The following is a 19,877-nucleotide window of genomic DNA, read 5'->3' on the forward strand; positions in this document are numbered from 1 at the left end:
ACCACGAATACATTTGCATGGATACTTTTGTATGGATTAATGGCGTTACGCATTCGGAGCATGGGCCGAGCTGGCACGGGGGGTTAGGCATGTTTTCAAGCTTGGCTTGTCTGTATTTTTACATTGGAATGGTATACCCCAGGACGGGTATCAGGTCTAGCAATGGCGCTTTCGTTTCGCGCTATCAGGAATGCTTAAATATTCTGTTGGTTGCAAGGATAGACGAGATGTGATGTGTGGTCGTCTTTGGATATCCTGTTTGTTTCTCCTGTCATTTTGGCCCAAGGGACAAGAAAGTCTGTTTGGCGAGCAGGCGATGATCAGGCTCCTGTCGCACAAACCGACACTTGAGGTCACGTTGATTTTAGTGCTCCAGCGTCGGAGCGTGACTTCGCGATCGCACTAGCCTACTTTGGCACATTCGCGCCTGCCTTAGACGCTGAACACACCAGCCCGAAAACACGACCTTGATCACGGCCGTTCAGGCCGAATTCCGGGCAAGACACTCACAGTGACCATCATGGACGCTCCGCCAGGACCTAAACTGCTACAGCAGGCAGAGAAGATTCTGCTTCACCCCATCCACCCGCAGTTGATTTCCTACTGCCCTTCTATGGATCTCATCGCACTCGTGACCGACGAAGAAAATTTGGATGTGTATCGCATCAATGGGCAGAGAGCTTTTGGACTCAAGCGCAAGAGCGAGTACGTTGTGGTTGAGGCGCTGAAATGGCAATGGAACGGCGCGGGGTTGGCGGTTGCGTGGAGCGACGGGTGCGTAGACGTGCTGGGCGTGGAAACGGGCAAGGTGGTGCACGGCAATATCAAGTTACCTCCGCCTAGAGATGGAGATGAAAGTACAGTCAGTTGCCTTGGATGGGGACTGAACTTCATCGATGCAGAGAGGGTCAAGAAGAGGACTGGGGAGTCTCAGAGCGGCAAAGGTTCGGCCAAGAAGGATCTCAGCAACCTTACGACCGAGGACTGGGACGCGTTCAAAGACGAAACCAATCTGGAGGACTTCTTGCAGCGCCAGCCGGACTTCGCAAGCTTGGATATTGCGCCAGATCTTCCTGATCGATTGGCCGTTATGGACACTGAAAGTCTGCTCCCAAAACTTCCTGTTATACCGCTTCCGCCTGCTAATCCGATGATGCGATTCATGCGCCAACCGGTAGATTCTGGTGCATTCAGTGCGCAAGCTGAAGTCGATGGCTTGTTACATTCCCAGCACTTGCGAGATCACAACAGTGTAGATATGTTTCTCAGATTTTCAGAAGAGGGCAGCGTGCATCCGAGCATCTACGACTCGATGGAGGCTGTGGACGTTAGACTCCCTCGGGGTTGGAATCTACAGAGCAAGGTGGTGATGCATGCGAGCCATCCGTATGCTTGCACGCATTCGCTTCTCATGGAAACCAGATCACCGGCGAATACTCAGAAGAAGATCGCATGGGTACCCCTAACGCTCGGATTCATACCCTCAGCGGGCATCTATCTCCACCTCATCGCGGCTAAAACCGCACAACTCCAGAACCTGCTATCATATCTCTCGCACACGCTAAACCGTATCCACACGTATTTCAAACAAGCCCAAGATCTGCCGGGCAAATTCATGATGAACATCAGCGAAACGCTCGAAGAGCATAAAGAAGGTAACCTCGTGCAGAACCTGTATCATCTCGCTTGCACCGGACACTGCCCTCCGCTCATCCACGAATGGCTGGTCGACGAACTGGGCGAGCAGGGCCACAAGCGCTGGGACAATGCCGTGACGTCTGGCCTTGCTATTGTCATCCAACTCCTACACGAGAACTTCCTACCCGCACTGGACCGCTGCTCAATTATTATCTCGCGGCTAAAGGGTCTTGCCGAATTTCGCGATCGGGACTGGATTTTCAGCGGCCCCTTGACAGACTTCACTGCTCTCCTTGACGTGCTGAAAACGATGAGACTCCTTGCGAATACGACGTTACTGTACGCTGCGGATGAAAAACGCTACTTCAACAGCTTCAGCAAGTGGCTAAAGTATAGCTTCGAGTTCGAGGCCACGGAGCCGGGAAGCCAGTCCCGAACGGAGATGGAGTCGCAGCCTGCTGGTGTCGATATCGGTATCGTTCTCGAGTACATCCAGTACGGCATGTCCAAATCCGATGTGCAACCCTACCTTACCAGCGCGAAAGAGATTCCTGGCGAGGCGACTGACTACGACGATACCCGTAAGGCGATCGAGCTCTTACGAGGGGGCGGCAAATACAAGGCGGAGGCGCTGTGCCTGGAGAAAGTGCTCTTGCAATTCGGCGGCGGCGTGCGGAATCTATTGAAACAAGTGAGCCAGTGGCAGGAAAACAACATCAGCATGGACAGTGGCATCGTGCTCGGCGAGGGCGACGTCGGCGCGCCGCTAGACATGCGCATGGTATCTGAGGTATGTTCCTCGTCACCCTTCCAACTTTCTGCTCTGGGTTCAATACTCACCAAAACACAGCCCAACATAGACGCGATATCGACGTACATTGCCCTTCCCACCGCTACTACACCGAGCCAATCCCTCACCATCCATCGCCACACCCACGACCCCCGCATATCCAGCCTCCCATCCTCCCTACGAGCCTCATTCACAACAGCTCTCAAAGCAGTATCTCATGGCATCCTCGACGCCAAGTTCGCAGACGATTCGACGCTCCTGCTCCTCCTACAATCTACCGATGCCGCCAAAACCTGCTCCATCGTATCGCTCGCATACACCCCTGCCGGCAACGAATCGCTCGCCACGAAAGCTGACCAAGTCGTCGCGTACTCGCCTATTCCTTCAAGTACTATCAAGTCTGCTATGCTACCTGCAGGTCATGCTCTATCTAGTTCGGCACACCACACCATCGAGCTTTCTGCTGAGATGGTTTCGAAACACACGCGGCACGTGTTCGAGGGGCGTTTCACGCCGTTGAGATTGGTGGTTAATGGGAGGAAGGGTAGGAGGGTGGTGGTCGTGCTGGGGAGCGATAAGAAGCATTATCGGGTTCTTGATTTGGACTTCACTGAGAAGAGAGGAGGGGAGAAAGGGGAGGGGGAGGAGGAGAGCAGCGACGAGGACAACGATGTTGAGATGGGTGGGGCGTAGTGAAGGCTGATGAACACGAAGGGACTACGGAGTTACGTGCTTAGGTTGGCGACAGTCATTCAAGGCTAAATAGTGCACCATGAGCTGCATTAGTTGAGCATCGTAGAAGTACATGATAGAATTCTTCGCTTTTGTGTACGATGTGAGGGCTATCCGCGCTGGCTGATGGACGTCACTTCCTCGTTGGGTGGCCGGTGTGAGAGACATTAAGTCGTAATGAGTATCACATTTCCAAGATACAGCCCATGCATTTTCGGATTCGCATTTCCCTAGGGTCCTATCATGCACGCAAGCAGGCAGAGGCCTAGCTTGCCCAGAAAGTTCATAACGCCCGGCCACCCGCATTTCGAATGGTGATGAGAATAACCGACCGCTTTCTTGAGCCACTCCGACGCCACCCCATTGTCATCAGCTTCTCTAATCCTTCGTCTTCTGGGTACCGCGGAGCAGACCCGTCCTCCTGGCGGCGATGAGACCGGCCTTTTGACCTTGTGCGGCCTCGCGGGAGATGGTAGAGGCTTTACCGATATGCTGGTGGTTACCACCACCGTGGGGATGGTCGACGGGGTTCATAGCAACACCACGAGTCTTGGGCCACGAGTTGCGCTTGGCAGCGAACTAAAACAAGTCAGCCGATTGTCAAAGTGCGCACAACACGCTGCAAAATACCTTGTGCTTAGCCCTGGAGGCCTTGAGGAGGGGCTTGTCTGTTCGGCCACCACCTGCAACGATACCGACCATACCACGGCACTGGCTGGAGAGGACCTTCTTGGCACCGGAGGGGAGCTTGACACGGGTCTTGCCATCGTCGGGGTTGTGGCCAATGACGGTCACGTAGTTGCCGGAGGTACGGCCGAGCGCACCGCGGTCAGCGGCCTTCTCCTCGACGTTGGTCAGGACAGTACCCTCGGGGACGGAGTAAAGCGGGAGGACGTTGCCGACGGTGAGGGCGGCGTGCTTTCCGGCGTAGATGAACTTCGCAATGTTAGCCCGAATATTCCCTGACCGCAGCATTCTTCCAACTGACCTGGCCAGTGTACATGCCCTCGTTGGCGATGAAAGTCTGGGTGTCGTGCTTGAACTTGTACGGCTACAATGCTGTCAGCGGATGGAGGCAGTGCGATTCGAGCGGTGGTTTCGTACGTTGCGGAAGGTGACCTTGGCGAGAGGAGCACCTGTGCAATTTCGTTAGCACACATTCAATGTTCTCCATGTCAGACCAGGTACTTACCACGGCCAGAGTCGTGGACAATCTCCTTCACGACACCCCGGATGTATCCATTGCGCTCAGCCTGTACCAATTAGCTACGGTCGTTGGGTCGTTGGGTATTCGCATCGCGCGGGCGGCGGCATGGACGTACGTAGTCGAGAGTGCGGAACTGGGCGGGAGCCTTGTTCAAGCGGGTGTTGGCGGTGAAAATAGAGCCGCGACCCTTACGCTGGTTCCTGATAACCCTACCCATGGCGACGGTGTTGTGTGGTAGAGGGAGTTGCTGTCGACAAGAGAGGTCGCTGCGCGAGACTTAGGTTTGGGTGTGCGCTTCTCGAAATTCTTCGCTTCTCCAGCCAATCAGGGCATTCGGCCTTGGCGCGCTAAAAGTCCGTCTCCACCACCTGACGAGCGACAACACCACTTGCATCTAGGAGGCGATATGTGCAGAAGTTGTCCTGTTAGTCAACGAGCGCGGGACTGCCGTGAGCTACAAGACATGCCGTTTAATGGAGGTCTTCTGAATTGCAGATACTGAAAATACGACTGCATGCCCTTATATTACCGCTTTACCGTGCAGCCACACGGCATGTTGCAGCTGCACAATAACAATGTGCGACAGCTATGGCCTTCGAGTGTAACAGTGGTTGAATTTCACTTGTGGAAGCCTCCCACAGAAGTGCTGATTGTGCCAAAATGAACGCACCAATGACCTCCCGCAATCCCGTACACGATATCATACAGATACAGAAGACCTCAAGTGACGGCGGATGCGCCTGCCAATAATTGTACACATTTCTAATGATGAATTGAACGAGTAAAAGTGAAACGTATATGACGCCGGCCGGGGTATGTATATCGAAACAAGGATCCAAAGACTTTTCCGCCGTGCCACGGACAATAGGAAAGATTGCAAAACGCGACCACCATCGCTACTTTGAGCGAGTCGATTTAGGGCTTTGTCTCATCACGATCAAAGACGCAGCCGTTTCAGCATTGTAGCGCAGCTGTCGACATCTGTACGATCAGTCAACACACCCTCACCAGACGCTTTAGGAAGCAGGGCCAACTACTAACTAGCAGTCGCCTCGTGAACAAGTCGGTCGTCTGCATGCACAACGCCCGTGAACCTACCCGTTCCACCAGGCAGCAGACCATCGTATTGTGGTGCTTTCGCTAAATCCTCATCTTTCCAGCCTGCTTCCAGATTCCAACCTGCATACAAGGTGGCGAGCTCTTCGGCGCTTGTCTCTTGCAAGATTTCGCCTAGCAGAGGCCACTTGGCACTCAGCATCGACGGCAGGAGCGTCTGAGCACGCTTGTTGAAGACAGGGTCGGGGCGCCGTCCACCGGCTCCAATCCTATCTTCGAGGATGCCTTGCTCGAAAGGCGAGTATGGGAGGCGAGCATATCCACAGGAAACAAAATCGATACTCTTCAAAGACGTCGTGCGCTCCTCGTCTGCTTGGGAATACTCAGAGCCGAAATCCTTGAGATTGAGTCCCGGTGTAATAGTGTCAATCACTTCTACCCATGAACCTTCCCGAGGCCGAGCTGTCAGGAGAGTCTGGCTGGCTGTAGCAGACGGTGCACCTGTAACGACGTTGGGTCCTTGCGGCACATGCTGCACTTGCCACTGACCGTGGTTCTGGAGAATCTGCTGTATGGTATTCAAGAGAGGTGCGTGAACTTGGAGCTGATTAGCGTTCCCATTAGTCCCATTGTTGACCTGTGCTGGACCACTTGTCGCGAGGTGCTGTAGTTGAGCCTGCAGTGCCTGCATTTGAACTTGATTACCGCCTGGTATATTTTGCAATTGTAGAAGCTGGATTTGCAGCAGCTGATGCTGGGCTTGGAACAGCTGTTGTGGGTTCAGAAGGTTGTGCTGATGATTGCCATGCAATGCCAAGGTATGCGCATGCAATACTTGAGCTTGTGCAAGTCCCGGTACCCAGGGGTTTCCGCCTATGTTGTTCGCTTGCTGGGCGGCTATAGCTACGTTTTGTTGAGGTCTCAATACACCAGTCAGGGAGACAGAGTCAAGTATTAAATGTTTCAACTTGAGATGGTCGTGTGCCTTGACAAACTCTTGCAGAAGAAGCGGTGTTATCCAGCAGTTCTTGAGAGTAAAATGCTCCACATAAGGAAACTGCAATAGTGCCATCTGCAGCGCTGCAGAACTTTGATTCGTGATCATATCGAGGGCAACCAACGGTGCAGGCTGAAGCAGCTTGTTTCTGGCATGCACACCCTCGGCATGCTCACCACCAGTCGCCCATCCAACGGTCAAGGTGTGGATCTTTGGTCGATCACTGATGATGCGCTTCAAAAGTGTGACTACAGAATTAATCTCGGAGGAAGGGTTGATCTTAGGGGTATCCACAATGCCTGCATCATCTTTGCATATGGTCCGCCAGCCAGGTAAGACCATCAATGTGACGTTGCTCAAATTTGGTAACGCGGACCAGAAGTCTTGCCGATTGAGCAAAGAAACGTAGCGGTCAGAGAGGCGTGAGATATTCAGAGTATGAACTTGATGAAATGTCTTGGGATTATCGATGACCGAAAGCATATACGACGAGATGAAGGCTTTCTGGGCCCACTCTGTTTCCATTAACCACTCTTTCTGCGCTTTCGTGAGGGTGGATGGAATAACTGGACTAATAAGTTGTCCAGCGTCGACTGGATGAATCTTTGAAGTGTAGAGGAAGCCAGCGCTCGAAGGGGTCTGAGGTGCCACAAATCGATCGAGAACTTCCGGATCATCGAACGACGCCGGCACCAGCAGGTCTGTGGTATCATGAGGGAGTGCCTCAGAGACCAAACGCGGGTCCACAAATGGCATCTCAGGCTGCGGATCCAGAGCTAGGTTGGCGATCTGAGCGTCAGATGGTGGTCGGTTTATCTCCAGCTTGTATAGTGTTGCTAAAGTCAGATCGCTCTCAGCCGATGCGTGGCAAGCTTCGATGTGGCTCCATAGTTCATGCTGTGCGTGCGTGCGACGATCAGGGATGTCTTTCAGAAGCCCGAATACTTCAGGGGGTCGTTCGAGGATGCGTGCGCGGATCGATCGATCAGGTCCATTGAGCCAGCCAAGACCGGCATCCACGGAAAGCGCCAGCTCTTTGACTTTAGCAAGCTCAGAGAAAGCAGTCTTCATGCGAGGGGTTTCATCGGCCTAACATTGGGAGGAATAAGATCAGTATATACGCGTGTCTTATATCCGGGCGTTACGTACCGCTGACTCCAAACCCGCAACGTCTTCGAAACGTCGATACTCTATGAAGGGCCAGTCGAAGGTACCCCAGAAGCTTTCATGGCGCTCGGTAAGGGTTTTGACAGGCGGCTTCGCAAGGGCAACCTCGCTGACCTCGAAACTCATACCATATTTGATGATGTGCGCACCAAAACCACGGAATACGTCTAGACCATGGCCGTTGTAAACATCGTCGCCTTTAGCATTCTTCCAGATGAAGTTGGATATGTCTGCCTTCTTCTTGCCTTTCACATCCAATCCTTGTTTCGGTCCTAACATGCCATAGATCTCTGTATTGAAAGGGACCACGACGGTCTTGAACAATGTTTGTGAAACAGTCTGGTTCAGTTCGCGGCTGACCAGGCGCAACGACTTGATGTCATCGCGATTTAGGTAGCCAGCTATCATCTCAACCAACTCGACAGGAAGTCCCCAGTGCGGTCGGCCGGGGGGTGGGTTCCACAGTTGTGGCGTAAACACATCGGAAGACGAATGTATCTTGGATAGTTTTGCCGGGCGCCGACGTACTGTAGGACATGCTTGTCTCTTCAGGCCTTTGTCGACACGGTAATACCTCGAGGGTAATTTGATCAAGTCTCGCAAATGAGGCCAGACATCGTTAGCCTGCGGGTCAGCACAAGCTGCATTTCGATACATGATGACAGCGACTGCCTCCTGATCACGAAGCGTGGTTGCCACATGTTTGGAGTCGACATTTTCGAATTTCTCATTCGCATGCTTTGGCTTTGTGGGTTCAAGTTTGCCTTTCTTCATGGTATCATCCACGGATGCGAGTGACGACCAGGCTCTGTGCAAGTCTATCCTTCGCCAGATGTTCGAAAAGGTGTCTCGGGCCTGGAACTGTGTAGCAAGAGTATTCTCTTCCCAGCCTTCGCTATCTGGGTCTCCCGCCCAGGCTTGTTGTACCTGCAGGTCGTAAAGGTCCGCTAGGTCCACGAAAGAAGGCTGGTGCTGAGGAGGGGGAGCGGCAATTGCAGGGTGGCTTTGCGGAGGGGCCAGCTGAGAGCTATTCGAGGGGCCGGCGTCGTCTTGATCGCTGGGATAGTCGATGGTATCAATGTCGGCAAAAAGTGAAGGCGGGTCGGTGTCAAGCTGGTCGCTGCTCGGGCGGAGTTGATTGTGGGGCACAGAGCTGGCGCGACCTCTGCGGCGATTGTTCCTATTGTTGCGGGGTCTCGGGGTGCGGTCGCGGAGGGCTGTGCTGCTGCTTCGGTTTGCTATTCCGCGGGGGAGAGGGAGCGCAGCGGGGACGCGAGAGCTGGCGGGGTCGGGAGCGTTGGTGCCGTCTTGCAGGTGAGTGTAAGGGGCGGAGAGTGCGCAGCTTGCCGTTGCGTACTGTTCATAACGGAGAGTCAGTGACAATAGCGGTATGGACCATGGACGGGGGACTGTATAAGAGACGGCAGGCAAGGCAGCCAGCCTTTACGTGGGAACCGCACGCACCGAGCTGGCGCTGGCCGAGGGGAAGCCATTGCCATGGCTTTCGGACGGCCCGCTGGGTTGTAGGCCGTGGCGGGCAGGCGAGTTCTCCATGTCTCGCTCTGCGGCGGGATAGCTGCTTCTCAGCGCGTCGCGCGACGAGTATCTCCAGCCGGCCGCATGGAGTGTCTCCGTGAACACGCCAGCGCGGATCGGAACATGGATCGAGCGAGCGGAAGAGCGACGGCGCTACGGTGTAGGAGCGCAGGCTGGCTATGGAGCTGCGTGTTTTCTTGAGCTGCAAACGACTCAGTGTCGGCCGGGCGTCATTCTTCCCCGCCAACACGCCAAAGCTGCAGGCGCGTTCCGCCCGCCCTGGGCGACCCTCCAGCCGCAACCCTGCTCGCTTGCATCTGCGCGGCGCCCAGTGCGCACCGCGCTTTGCCCTATTGTTCATGTATTGCTGAGATTTCGCTGTCCGTACCTGAATCACTGTCATGTTGCTCGCACTGCGCTTGCGTGCAACGCGTGCGGATTGCGCCAGTCGGCTGCGGCGCAACATGCCGTGATTACCAGTGAATGAGAATACATGTTGCTACGGGATGGTTTCCGAGACCACCTCCATTCTTCTCGTCGCAATCAAGCGTACCAAAAGCGGGGCATTGGCCTTCGGTCGCTGGCATTCCTCCACTCAGCGTGGCCGTTGATGCCATTTTGCAACATCTTCCACTTGTCGAAGAAGCCAAGATCGACTTACTCATCCACGATATCGACTATTGGAATTGGGGCTTGCCTGCAACGTGGTGGGAAGGTATACGTGACTGGCTTGACGGACCCGTCTTTCCCCTTCCTAAAGGACAGTCGAAGAGGATAGACTAAAGACTTATCGTGGTGTATCAAAGTCACGTTCGAGATTTAAGTACATTGCTACATCAGCGCGAGTCGACGCAGCAGGCCAACACGGTGATTTGAGTCGCAAGAGGCACTCGTAAAGTAAGTAGATCTGTCATTACCAGAAGTCTTTGCGATTTGCTGATGTTGACTGTTCGCAGTATGAAGACGATTGGGAGGAAACTCAACAAGAACTTTCTTTCGCAGACAGGTTGGAACGTGCCATCTGTCTGTCAAGCACCTAAGTTGATGTCATGGACGATTTGCGACATTGCATCCTGAATCATCCAGATCACTAAATCTCTCACGTATTGTATCTATACACTGCGTGGGTTAGTATAACCCATGTGACTGTGCGTTAACTCATGGTAGCTGTACCATATGTGCAAGCCAAGTCCACTACACGGACGTGTGGACCATCAACGACATTCCCTTACGGAACCCAGTCGCCATCAACACATCCATGACGTCCATTACAGCTCACACCAAGTGGAATTCAGCGCCTCTGGGCAGTGAAGGAGAGAACTAAGTGTCCCCACTTCATCGTCTAAATGCCTTTACCCGGACGTCAAGAGTTAGTAGATCGCTTTCAGAAGACAGAGCTCTTCTCGAACGACACATCAACAAGTTCATTGATTTAGTCTAATTCCAACAAGTTGAAAACTTATTCCATTTCTAGGCCCACTATCACTTTCGTATCACGACCAGATCCATCATGAGCGCAAACTACGCAGCAGTTGCCAACCAGGGCGAGGTCCGTTCCAGAAGACCTGCCGACCCGCCTATGCAGACTGGTGGAGTAAGCCTACAATTCCTATCATTCCCCACACTAGCCAAAAATCCGACGCGCCCCAGCATCAGCCTGGTAAACTTGTAGACAACGACGCTATCCCCGAGTTCAGTACACAAACACTGCCCGCCGGAATGGCTCCTGCCTTATCCACTTTTACTCCCAACCCTGTTCTCAATAACCAAAAGATGTACCGGGATGCATCCTCGACCCTTGGAGGCGCAACCTCTCCTGATGTGCGTACCGGTCTTGGTCACCCGGGGCTCAGGTCAGACGTCTCAGGAGTTGCCCGGGACCGGAAAGAGAGACAGGACAGGACTCACCGGTACGATTACAACGATGGAAACGAACAAGGTCACTGGGAAAGTTCCAAAGTTCGCCCACCAGAGAAACCTTAGGAGGATGTACGTGCTGTACAAAGGGGTAGGCGACACAGTTGAGAGCGAGAGTGCGTCCTAAAGCCGCGACATACGTGTGTAAAGATGAAATATGACGATTGTAAAAAGAGAAGGGGAAACAGCTTATGACTGAAATGACCACCATTGACAAAGATATCTCCATAGTCCCCTTGCTGCTCGGTTTCAACCCTTCCCGAATTGTTCAAATCCGCGAAGTGCTTGTATAAAGAAGCTGCTTTTGGATTGAACGGTCACAACGAAGCACAGAATAAGCTCGGTCTCGTGAGGTTGGTCCGAGGAGCTCAACATAGCTCGCAATGAAATTGTTGGGCACCCATGTACCTTGCCGAGGGTATGTGATATGCGTATGTAAAGATGGCGCCAAGTGCGGCGCCACATGTACCATCGGATATGCTGGCTAGAACTCGGATTACTCGCAGGCAAGCGGGACAGAAGACAACGCAAGCTGGGAGGGGTGTGAGGGGTTGGAGGGGCAGTCCAGCGCTGCGCGCACTAACCGAAGCTAGACTGGACGAGCCGCAGTGTTTTCTAGTGACGTATGCACGGCAGCTTCGCTTCCTGGCGAACCTCGACAAACAACAGTGAATGGCCGAGCTTGACGTGAACATGCGGAACAAATACGGCACTTGCAGGCGTCTTGGTTGCTTCCAATAGGTCTCCCTACAATATGCCACTCACACGGTGGCGTTGCGCCCGGTCCCACCGCGGGTAACCAGCCGAAGCAGCAGCAGCGTCTCCGGCGTCGAGTGATTGCTTCTTAGCAGCCGTCGAAAGCCTGCTAGCATATTAGACCACTTGTCTCGTCGAATTGTGGACTTGACCCCAGTCAAATTGTCGCTTCCGCGTTTATTGCCCTGGAAATATGCATCTGAAAGGCCTGCTAGTGCCCGCACGCCGGCCGCGATTGCTCGTCTGAGCCCTATTTGAACGTTGCTGACCCGCCGGCTTTGCTCCCTTGACGGCATCTCGATCTCTAACCTCTATTCTTTGCATTGTCTAATTGCTAGGCGGTACTCACTATGTCGAACAAACCAATCTTTTGCGCCACCCATCCGAGAGCTTGCTCTACGGCCTTTGAGCGCGTGCGTATACTTGACGTGGAATTGTTCGGTGTGGTGGCTAACATGCTTTAGGTGTTCATGACCCGTCGGGATACGCTTCAAACTGTTCATGAGCCCTTCGGCGACGCCTTCTACTTCGGCCCCGAGAGGCTTCACGATCGCTATGAAAATGACCCCGAAGAGAGGAAGACCAGTGGTTTCGGCGACAGCACCTACCGGACTATCTTCGATAACATTGCACGCGATGGCGCCGAGGTTCGCTGCTCCCCTTCTGCCCATTCCACGTTCATTCTGCAAATGTTTGCCTCTCGCCGTTTTCTTTCTTCCCGAGCTTGGTTTTCTATTCTTTTATCATCATTCGTCGCTTGGATCCCCCTAGGCGCTTTTGGTGGACGTATTCGCGAATTTTGTGGCTGTCTAACGTCAGATACGAGCCATTTGATTCGTAAAACAGGCGCAATTTTTACGTCTACACACCGTTGCCAAAGCATATTCCACCACCAATTCACCTTTTCATACGTCACACGATCACTTTCTCAATTCCTTTCTCCTGCCTAGTGCCACACTTTTACTTTTTATTTCTCCCTACTTTACTCTAGCTCCCAAACGTTATCAAGTTACGTATTCGGTTACCGTCGGAATCATTCGATCTGGCAACATACCTACCAGGCCCACCATTCACAATCCCCTCTTAGATTATCTACCCTCCAGAACCACCACATTTCCTTTTCCGCATATACATTGGAAAATGGCGCGTGCTCACGGATACTACAGGGTAAACGCGTCTTCATCAAGGACATGGCTTACTACTGGATGCCGCCTGACAACAAACCTCCAAGGATTGCACCTTCTCTTAATAACTACAAACCCGGAGTCGGAACGAACACTACCGAGCTCTCGCCTGTTACGACGAGGACCGAGAAAGATGCACCGCCGTACCCTTACCCGACCGAAGGCGAGCCTGGCAACCCCACCGTCCTGCCCAAGGCTCTGTTGTCTCAGTTCCACTTCACCTTCCTGATCCGGCATCCAAAGCACAGCATTCCAAGCTACCAACGCTGCACTACAGCGCCGCTAGACGACATAACAGGTTGGAACTACGTCGACACCAATGAAGCGGGTTATGCTGAACTCCGTCGCCTCTTCGACTATTTGCGCAAGGAAGGTCTTGTTGGGCCACGTGTCGCTGGACAGAGCACAAATGGCACAGATGGCGAGGACGGGAAAGACTCTGGCATTGAGATATGTGTCCTCGACGCAGATGATGTCCTTGATAACCCTTCGGCAATGATCGAGGCTTACTGCAAGAGTACCGGAATCAAGTACGAACCGGAAATGCTCAAATGGGAAGAAGAGTACCACCAGAAGTATGCCAAGGAGGTGTTCGAGAAATGGAGGGGTTGGCATGAGGATGCCATCAACAGCTCAGAGCTCAAGGCCAGGACGCACGTAAGTTTATATGATCGCGCTGAATGTGTAGCACTTAGTGACACTATAACAGAAGAAAACGCCGAAGACTGACGCGCAGCTGTATGCCGAATGGAAAGAGAAGTACGGCGAAAAGGCCGCCACTTGGATCAGAGACACTGTGAAGAAGAACGAGGCGGACTACGACTACTTGAAGCAATTTGCTATCAAGCCAGTGTCAAATTAGTTGCGTGCTTCGCTACCACAAAGCAAGGATCAACCAGGACACGAGATTATGGTAACAGCAGCCGGAAGGCGACTATATGAGGGGTAATTCGTGTCTATGATTCCTTGACGCATGCTTGAGTAAAGGAGTAGCTGAAAGTTGCTCTTTTGGGGGTTTTCCATTTGTGAGAGGAAGCTAAACCGCATCACTGGTATGCAGGTACAAAGGAAAGGTCCCAATGAACCGCACGACGTGTCGACGGCCGCCTTGCACCATCTTCTTCTTCTTTCCTCATAGGTCTCGTTTCGCAGTGTTGCCGCACAAACGTAAGCAGTTGTACCGGAAAAATCGGCAGCTTGTGGATCTCTAGGTTCTTGGTCACTCAATTTTCCATACAGGTAGTGAATACCCCAGGCGGAAGACACAGCCTCTACATAACGACGAGAACGAGCCCTGCGACATCCTTATGCTGCAGTCTTGATCACTTTCCAAGTTCCATGCCTGTCGTGCTGAAGGCCCAGCTCCCCTAGGTGCTTAAGGGGCGAAGGTTCGGGGCGGAGTGCGCTCATCAGTGGGAACGTTGGGGGCCAGTGGCGCGAAACGGACAAGCTGTTGTTCTGGAATCATCAGCTTCCGGTGAATGGCGGCGGCGTTTGTGCGGGTCGCAGCAATGGTTGGGGCCAAGTCCGTTTCATGAGGCAGCACCCGCATCTCCCTTTTTGTCGCAGCTGCGGCACGGCGCTTATCCAGGAACCACGCATTTGCGGTGTAGTATTTACCATTGATAGTGGCTACTCGAGCGATGCGGCGCACAGATGATATGTATGTTACTCTACGCCTACGCGACGCAACGCGCCGTTTTCAGGCACATAAAAACAGAGGACATCCAATGCATACACAGATGTAAAAAGGCCGTCCAGACATGGGCAACTTGGCCAAAGCCGGAAATCCGCCGCTCCAGAAATACACAACAAAGAAAATAGATGAGTGATCGATAGGATCTGAGCGAGTCGCTGTCGTGCGAGTCATGCCGCTTGCCGCAGAACGCCGGAAACCAACCCATCCTCCATGAACACCGTCGCTGCCGAAAATGCGTTGCAAAAGTTGCAAGTAAAATGGTAAGCTGAAAGTACGAGGAACGACGAGGGCACATCAGGCTATGCTGGGCCCAGTCCCATTTCGATCTCTCTTCTCCGTTCTTCGCGGCTCATTGCTCGTGAGTGATTACTTCGCGCGCCGATGCTGGCTGGTCGATCCGTGGTGCGCCCTCGGTCCTGCCATCGCTCCCAGGCTTGTGTCTCGCCTAGGCTGTCTGGCCTACTTTGTGATCTTGCGCGATTCCAGTCTGCGTGCGATACGGGCGGAGTGCCCACTAGTTCCTGGCTGTTGGCTATTCGATCCCTTTCCTCGTGGTCTTCTGGAAGGTCGATCCTGAAAGTCGCAGAGCTCGCGTCTGGGCTTGTTCCTTGGTCTTGCTTCATGAGCAGCAGAGCCATCTGTTGGTTTATCCTGTCTTCATCGGATAGAGGAATCTCGGGCGGGGCGGAGGGCGATCGCGCGGCAGCGGGGTACATGTTTTGGACGAAGTTGTTGTAATAACCTGGCTCATTATAGAGGTTGGAGCGGCTGGATCTCTGCTCTCGGAGTTTGACGATGCGGCGGTGTGTCCATAGGAGAAGCATGCCATAGAGGAAGGTCGAGGCAGTGGATATGACGGTGCCGGATATGGCAGCAGTGCCCCACACGTAGGCTTTGGATACGAGGAAGTTGTAGGCTATGGTCAAGAGGCCGACCGCAGACGAGGTGAGAGCAGGACTGTTGAGAGCGGTATTAGTGGCTTGGATACTGCTACGAGTTTCAGAAAGAGGCGTACAGGAAGATGGATTCGGCTTGGAAGAGCTCGTTACGGCATGCAAAGCAGAGCAGCGCAGTGAACGAGTAGCCGGCTGTGAGGAGTGCCACGACGAAGACATTGAGTACGGGCTGGCTTATTCGGAGCTGCGGGTCTTCTGCGTAGAGACCGGGGAGTATGAGGTATCTAGAAGGAATTGTTGGCTTGCATCCTCGCATGTTTCTACAGTTTGATCTGTCTTTCTTACCCGCACAAGATCATCCACGAGGCGGCAAGCGCGATGAAGCGCCAATACCAAGCTTCCTTCGCGCCATGTGCGTTGGTCTTGCTCTCGAGGTTTGTGTAGCGCTTCGAGCTGGAGCGGAAGCGCATTGGAGCGGCCGCGACGCGCGTCCGGGGCGTGGGGTGGTGGTCGAGGAGTGTTTGCGAACGGTGCTGTTCAGGCGCGAGGAGGCTGCGAACCCCAACCCCTCATGCACCGGTCGCGTGTAGTGGAATAAAACGAGTGTCGGGGAGCGGAGGCAGGCGCGGCGCTGGAAGCTGTCTACAGCCCTGTATATGGCGGGTTCGCCGCGCAATTCAGCCTGACGAGGGGAGGGCTCCCAGGGCTGCGGATCGCTTCGTTACGGGAGCGACGCAGCGGCGCAGCGGCACAGCAGCACAGCAGCACAGCAGCACAGCAGAACGGCGTGCGATTGCAAACAACAACGACGAACAAGTGGGCACCAGCGATCGGGGAAAGGGGAGAAGGCGAGGGTAGGGGCAGCCTGGCGAATATCAGGCAGCGGCTGCGTGGAGGACGGCGGCTGGTCACCATGAGACGAGGCGGAGAGACGCACATCCCGGCTCACAGCCACGAGCTTGGTGCTGAGCGGCGCTGCAACCATGACCTCCAGCCCCGACCAGCCTTGAATTCGATAGCCCAGCCATGCATGCAAGTCCGATGGGCGCTAGACTCCCGATCTGCCCCAGGGCTCGTCTCGCGGAAGCGCCTCCTGTCCTCTGTCCTCGCCACTCCAAGACACGCCCACTGCACATGTCCCATGATGTAACGTCGATGAGCGTTGTACCTTTCAGGCGGGCGTAGGGCTACCACAGACCAGCGTGCGGCTGCACTGCGAGCCGCCGCGGCCGCTACCTTAGTCCATCTCTACAGGACGCAGGTGGCCACGCTGCGAGCGAGTCGCGCATGTGCCTGGCCTCTGCGCCGCAACACACACCATACAAAGTCTCACCTCATGAGCCACCGCTCCTCCTGCTCCTATCCATTACGCCCTGCAGGTGTTGCGATAATCGTTGCTTCCGTCCGTTGCCAGCCCGCCATTTTCGTATCCATCAGTGTTCCGTGCCCCTTTGGGATGACGTACACTATTCGACCACCCTTTTCTTTCAACATCACCGGGACAGCATGAATTTCCGATGTGTTTCACGCCTAGATTATTTCGATGTCGCTAGTCCTGCTCCGATCCACTCTCATCCGAACTGCCGGCCTGAAGAAGATTGCGCCCCAAGCAGGAAACATTCGCCGCCATGGAGGCCAAAGGATTTAAACCCCATACGGCGCCCCGTCTCGCTCGCCTGTGCGCAATGTGCGGCCAGTGAGCCATGACTGGACACGACCCTTTTGCAGTTCAATGGCCGAAATAGCCCTGATGATACGTCCAACCAATATGAATGCACCGCGCCACATGTCCAAATACCTCAGGTATTCAACCTCGTAGGGAACCATGATCCCGCGACCATTGCAACTCTAGTTCTGCACCGCCACAATGCGCTCGATTATTGGTTTGTGTTGCTGAGACAAAGAGCTCGGGTACCTGGATTCTCCTTGGAGCAGATCGTATTCAGTCTCTCAAATCTCGACTGCGGTCCGTTCTACACGTGCGCACAGTGCACTGCCTCATCGAAGTCGTGGTGGGGCACTCATAGCACCCAAGAACGGTCCGAACATAATATGAACTGTGTTTGGTACAGGATGCGCATCTGCGCATCATCTAGATCGCCTGTCTATCCAGCCCTATGCCCAACTACCCATCGACGAACTTGGGGGGACGCTACACAAATCATAGCCAATCCTTGTGCTCGGCAATTAGGCTACTTTTAATGTGCTCAATGTTTTCTTCTTTGTTCTGTAGCGAACGAATTCGGGTATTCATCAAGAAAGATGCTCGATACGAGAGCGTGACGCGGCTACCAAGAGGTTGCGCAGAAGCCACAAACTTCCGCGTCCCCCCCCCTTTAACCCAGATTGCTCAAAGCAATCATAAAGTCGTTGCATATGCTAGTTCTTCGACTAACTCTCGTAAAATTGCGTTCTTGGGGACTACTATTAGCACCGTCTCATCATCTCATGAAAGAATTGGGAGGCCTGCGGGTCGATTAGTTTCAATCCTCACTCGTACGATACGAGTGCTCACTGTCAGCGCTCTCTCAACCTCATACCCTTCCCGTCCATCCGTGTTCTCTTGCCCTGACAGACCCACTGCTTCTACGGCTGTCGCCTGGTTTCTTGATGGGTTACAATTCATGCTAAAGTGCGGGTTCTCTAACCCACCTGGCCGGGTTGTGGCTTACACACGTGGCACCCAGGACGGATCTTGAGGAGGCCCTTGTTGCAACCTTACCTGCACTACGCGAAACACACCCTCCTTGTATATTCTTCGGCGTGTTCGAACGAGCTGCACATCGCCTTAAAGCAAGCCCTATTCATGGAGGTATCTGCTTTCGCGCCTTGGCAGTTAGTGTGGTCCAGTGGGCTGTACAACATTGAGGTATCGTGGTTAGGCTGGTTGCTTGTCATGCGTAAAGCTCTTGTAAAAAGATCAGCTTATGTGGTGCGTAGCGTTGCGGCAGAAAATTTTGTATACAGCGTCGCCATTGCAACAGCTGAGTTTCATCCATTGCTGGCCTTCATTTGGAACGATGTTTCAAATTGAATGGCGTATGATGCCGCCGGTACGAGTTTTTGCGCAAGGCGAAGCCTCTGCTCGTAACGTGATCGGAACACATTACACTGAAGTGACCTGGCAAGACTTGGTGCTTGGCTACGTGACTTAGTCACATTGGTTTTGCTCGTGAAAGAGGTACTAATGGAAAAGAGAAGGGTTAAAGATTAATTAGATTATGCCAAAAACCTCAGTGGCTGGGACCTGACAAAACAGTAAGCGACTACTGGTTGCGGTGACATTAAGAAAATGAATCGTTATCCGGGGAAGAGGATTACTGACTCCAGAAACTGGAGCATAGCAAGAAGTTCATATGAACACAATATTATGGGGTTTCAACCGGGTGAACATATCATGATCGTACTCCCCGTCGCCGGTATGCCTCGTGTTTGATATATAGCCGCAACGCGCGAGGCACGCCTTGAGAAAATGTCTCGCTTGATACCATCATTGGTTGGGGAATTTCGCCGACGATATCTGGTTCTCTGGCGCAGCATTCCCAGAAGAGCTTGTTCCGAGTGAAGTGCAGGACGCCTCGGGCAAGCTTTGTCCCAGGTATCCTTCTCGTAGCGAGGCAAGACAGTCCCATCCATCGCGGATGGCCATGTGCGTTTTCGGTATACCTGGAATGTATTCTTTAGCGGCGTGAGTTCGAAGTCTCGTCTGAATTGAAACAATCCGCCACGGGCGTCTTTGGCAGCATCAGCTGCTACACGGAGAGTCGCATGCTTGTAGATGTTGGCCACGTTACAGGTTCCATGTCTCCCGTCGGAATCGTCCCCTTCAATGATACACAAGGAGTCAATCCAGAGCCATTTTACTGGAAGCTGTTAGCACATAACGCCTACAGCTAATCGGAGGATTGAATCTTACCTCCGAGCCAATTTTCAACACAAAGTGCAGGGAGAGGAGTCGAGGAGATGTTTCCCCAATGTATTACTTTCTTAAAGCCTTCCTCAAGGTTGCTCGACTTCAGAGACGGCAAACCGGTCATACCCCATTGACCCTGATAGCGATTCAAAGCCACATGACTCACGTCACACTCGGAAAGGTCTAAGATTTCCGCCCCGAACACAAGTCGCAGCCTTTGCTCTCGCATGGCGGATTTAGCATCAAGAACTCGCTCTGGAATATATTCTTCGATCCCCTGGTTGCACTCCTCGTGCTTTCCATCTTGATTATTCAGGCAGTTATTGTACCACTGTATCGCCAGCTCTCAGGAACTAGAACGGCCGTTGCTCTCTTTGCCGGCAATAAAG

General features: G+C 53.4%; 8 protein-coding genes across 8 annotated transcripts; 4 read left to right on the forward strand and 4 right to left on the reverse strand.

Annotated features, from left to right (window-relative positions):
* Positions 1 to 227: 227 nt before the first annotated feature.
* On the forward strand, positions 228 to 3,121 carry CC84DRAFT_1262620 (uncharacterized protein; the record flags this gene model as incomplete). Its single annotated transcript, XM_018185164.1, has 2 exons — positions 228 to 2,428; positions 2,489 to 3,121. Exons 1-2 carry the CDS (start codon positions 521 to 523, stop codon positions 3,119 to 3,121), a joined length of 2,541 nt encoding a protein of 846 aa, XP_018031940.1. The 5' UTR covers positions 228 to 520.
* A 72-nt stretch (positions 3,122 to 3,193) lies between these two features.
* CC84DRAFT_1167767 (60S ribosomal protein-like protein L2/L8) lies at positions 3,194 to 4,611 on the reverse strand. The gene is made up of 6 exons (XM_018179259.1): positions 4,483 to 4,611; positions 4,353 to 4,413; positions 4,265 to 4,296; positions 4,149 to 4,211; positions 3,791 to 4,096; positions 3,194 to 3,739 (listed from the first exon to the last, which is right to left on the reverse strand). The coding sequence occupies exons 1-6, from the start codon at positions 4,582 to 4,584 to the stop codon at positions 3,539 to 3,541; spliced, it is 765 nt and encodes a 254-aa protein (XP_018031941.1). The 5' UTR covers positions 4,585 to 4,611; the 3' UTR covers positions 3,194 to 3,538.
* Positions 4,612 to 5,403: 792 nt separating this feature from the next.
* CC84DRAFT_1100045 (uncharacterized protein) lies at positions 5,404 to 8,361 on the reverse strand (the record flags this gene model as incomplete). Its single annotated transcript, XM_018174848.1, has 2 exons — positions 5,404 to 7,509; positions 7,570 to 8,361. The coding sequence occupies 2 exons, from the start codon at positions 8,359 to 8,361 to the stop codon at positions 5,404 to 5,406; spliced, it is 2,898 nt and encodes a 965-aa protein (XP_018031942.1).
* A 2,259-nt stretch (positions 8,362 to 10,620) lies between these two features.
* Positions 10,621 to 10,899, forward strand: CC84DRAFT_1127384 (uncharacterized protein; the record flags this gene model as incomplete). The annotated part of the gene is made up of 2 exons (XM_018175771.1): positions 10,621 to 10,717; positions 10,774 to 10,899. Coding segments are annotated over exons 1-2 (210 nt in total), but the record flags the coding sequence as incomplete, so codon positions are not given.
* Positions 10,900 to 11,941: 1,042 nt separating this feature from the next.
* On the forward strand, positions 11,942 to 13,857 carry CC84DRAFT_201739 (uncharacterized protein). The gene is made up of 4 exons (XM_018185574.1): positions 11,942 to 12,209; positions 12,261 to 12,443; positions 12,963 to 13,637; positions 13,690 to 13,857. Exons 1-4 carry the CDS (start codon positions 12,147 to 12,149, stop codon positions 13,840 to 13,842), a joined length of 1,074 nt encoding a protein of 357 aa, XP_018031944.1. The 5' UTR covers positions 11,942 to 12,146; the 3' UTR covers positions 13,843 to 13,857.
* Positions 13,858 to 14,978: 1,121 nt separating this feature from the next.
* Positions 14,979 to 16,191, reverse strand: CC84DRAFT_1228728 (uncharacterized protein; the record flags this gene model as incomplete). Its single annotated transcript, XM_018183648.1, has 3 exons — positions 15,921 to 16,191; positions 15,695 to 15,859; positions 14,979 to 15,636 (listed from the first exon to the last, which is right to left on the reverse strand). The coding sequence occupies exons 1-3, from the start codon at positions 16,043 to 16,045 to the stop codon at positions 14,979 to 14,981; spliced, it is 948 nt and encodes a 315-aa protein (XP_018031945.1). The 5' UTR covers positions 16,046 to 16,191.
* A 470-nt stretch (positions 16,192 to 16,661) lies between these two features.
* Positions 16,662 to 17,487, forward strand: CC84DRAFT_202049 (uncharacterized protein). Its single transcript, XM_018185575.1, has one exon. The coding sequence runs from the start codon at positions 16,863 to 16,865 to the stop codon at positions 17,280 to 17,282; it is 420 nt and encodes a 139-aa protein (XP_018031946.1). The 5' UTR covers positions 16,662 to 16,862; the 3' UTR covers positions 17,283 to 17,487.
* Positions 17,488 to 18,713: 1,226 nt separating this feature from the next.
* CC84DRAFT_1228730 (uncharacterized protein) lies at positions 18,714 to 19,717 on the reverse strand (the record flags this gene model as incomplete). The annotated part of the gene is made up of 3 exons (XM_018183649.1): positions 18,714 to 19,438; positions 19,492 to 19,624; positions 19,655 to 19,717. The coding sequence occupies 3 exons, from the start codon at positions 19,715 to 19,717 to the stop codon at positions 18,954 to 18,956; spliced, it is 681 nt and encodes a 226-aa protein (XP_018031947.1). The 3' UTR covers positions 18,714 to 18,953.
* Positions 19,718 to 19,877: the final 160 nt, after the last annotated feature.

The sequence above is a fragment of the Paraphaeosphaeria sporulosa genome (assembly GCF_001642045.1).
Source record: "Paraphaeosphaeria sporulosa strain AP3s5-JAC2a unplaced genomic scaffold CC84scaffold_10, whole genome shotgun sequence".
Lineage (NCBI taxonomy): Eukaryota > Fungi > Ascomycota > Dothideomycetes > Pleosporales > Didymosphaeriaceae > Paraphaeosphaeria > Paraphaeosphaeria sporulosa.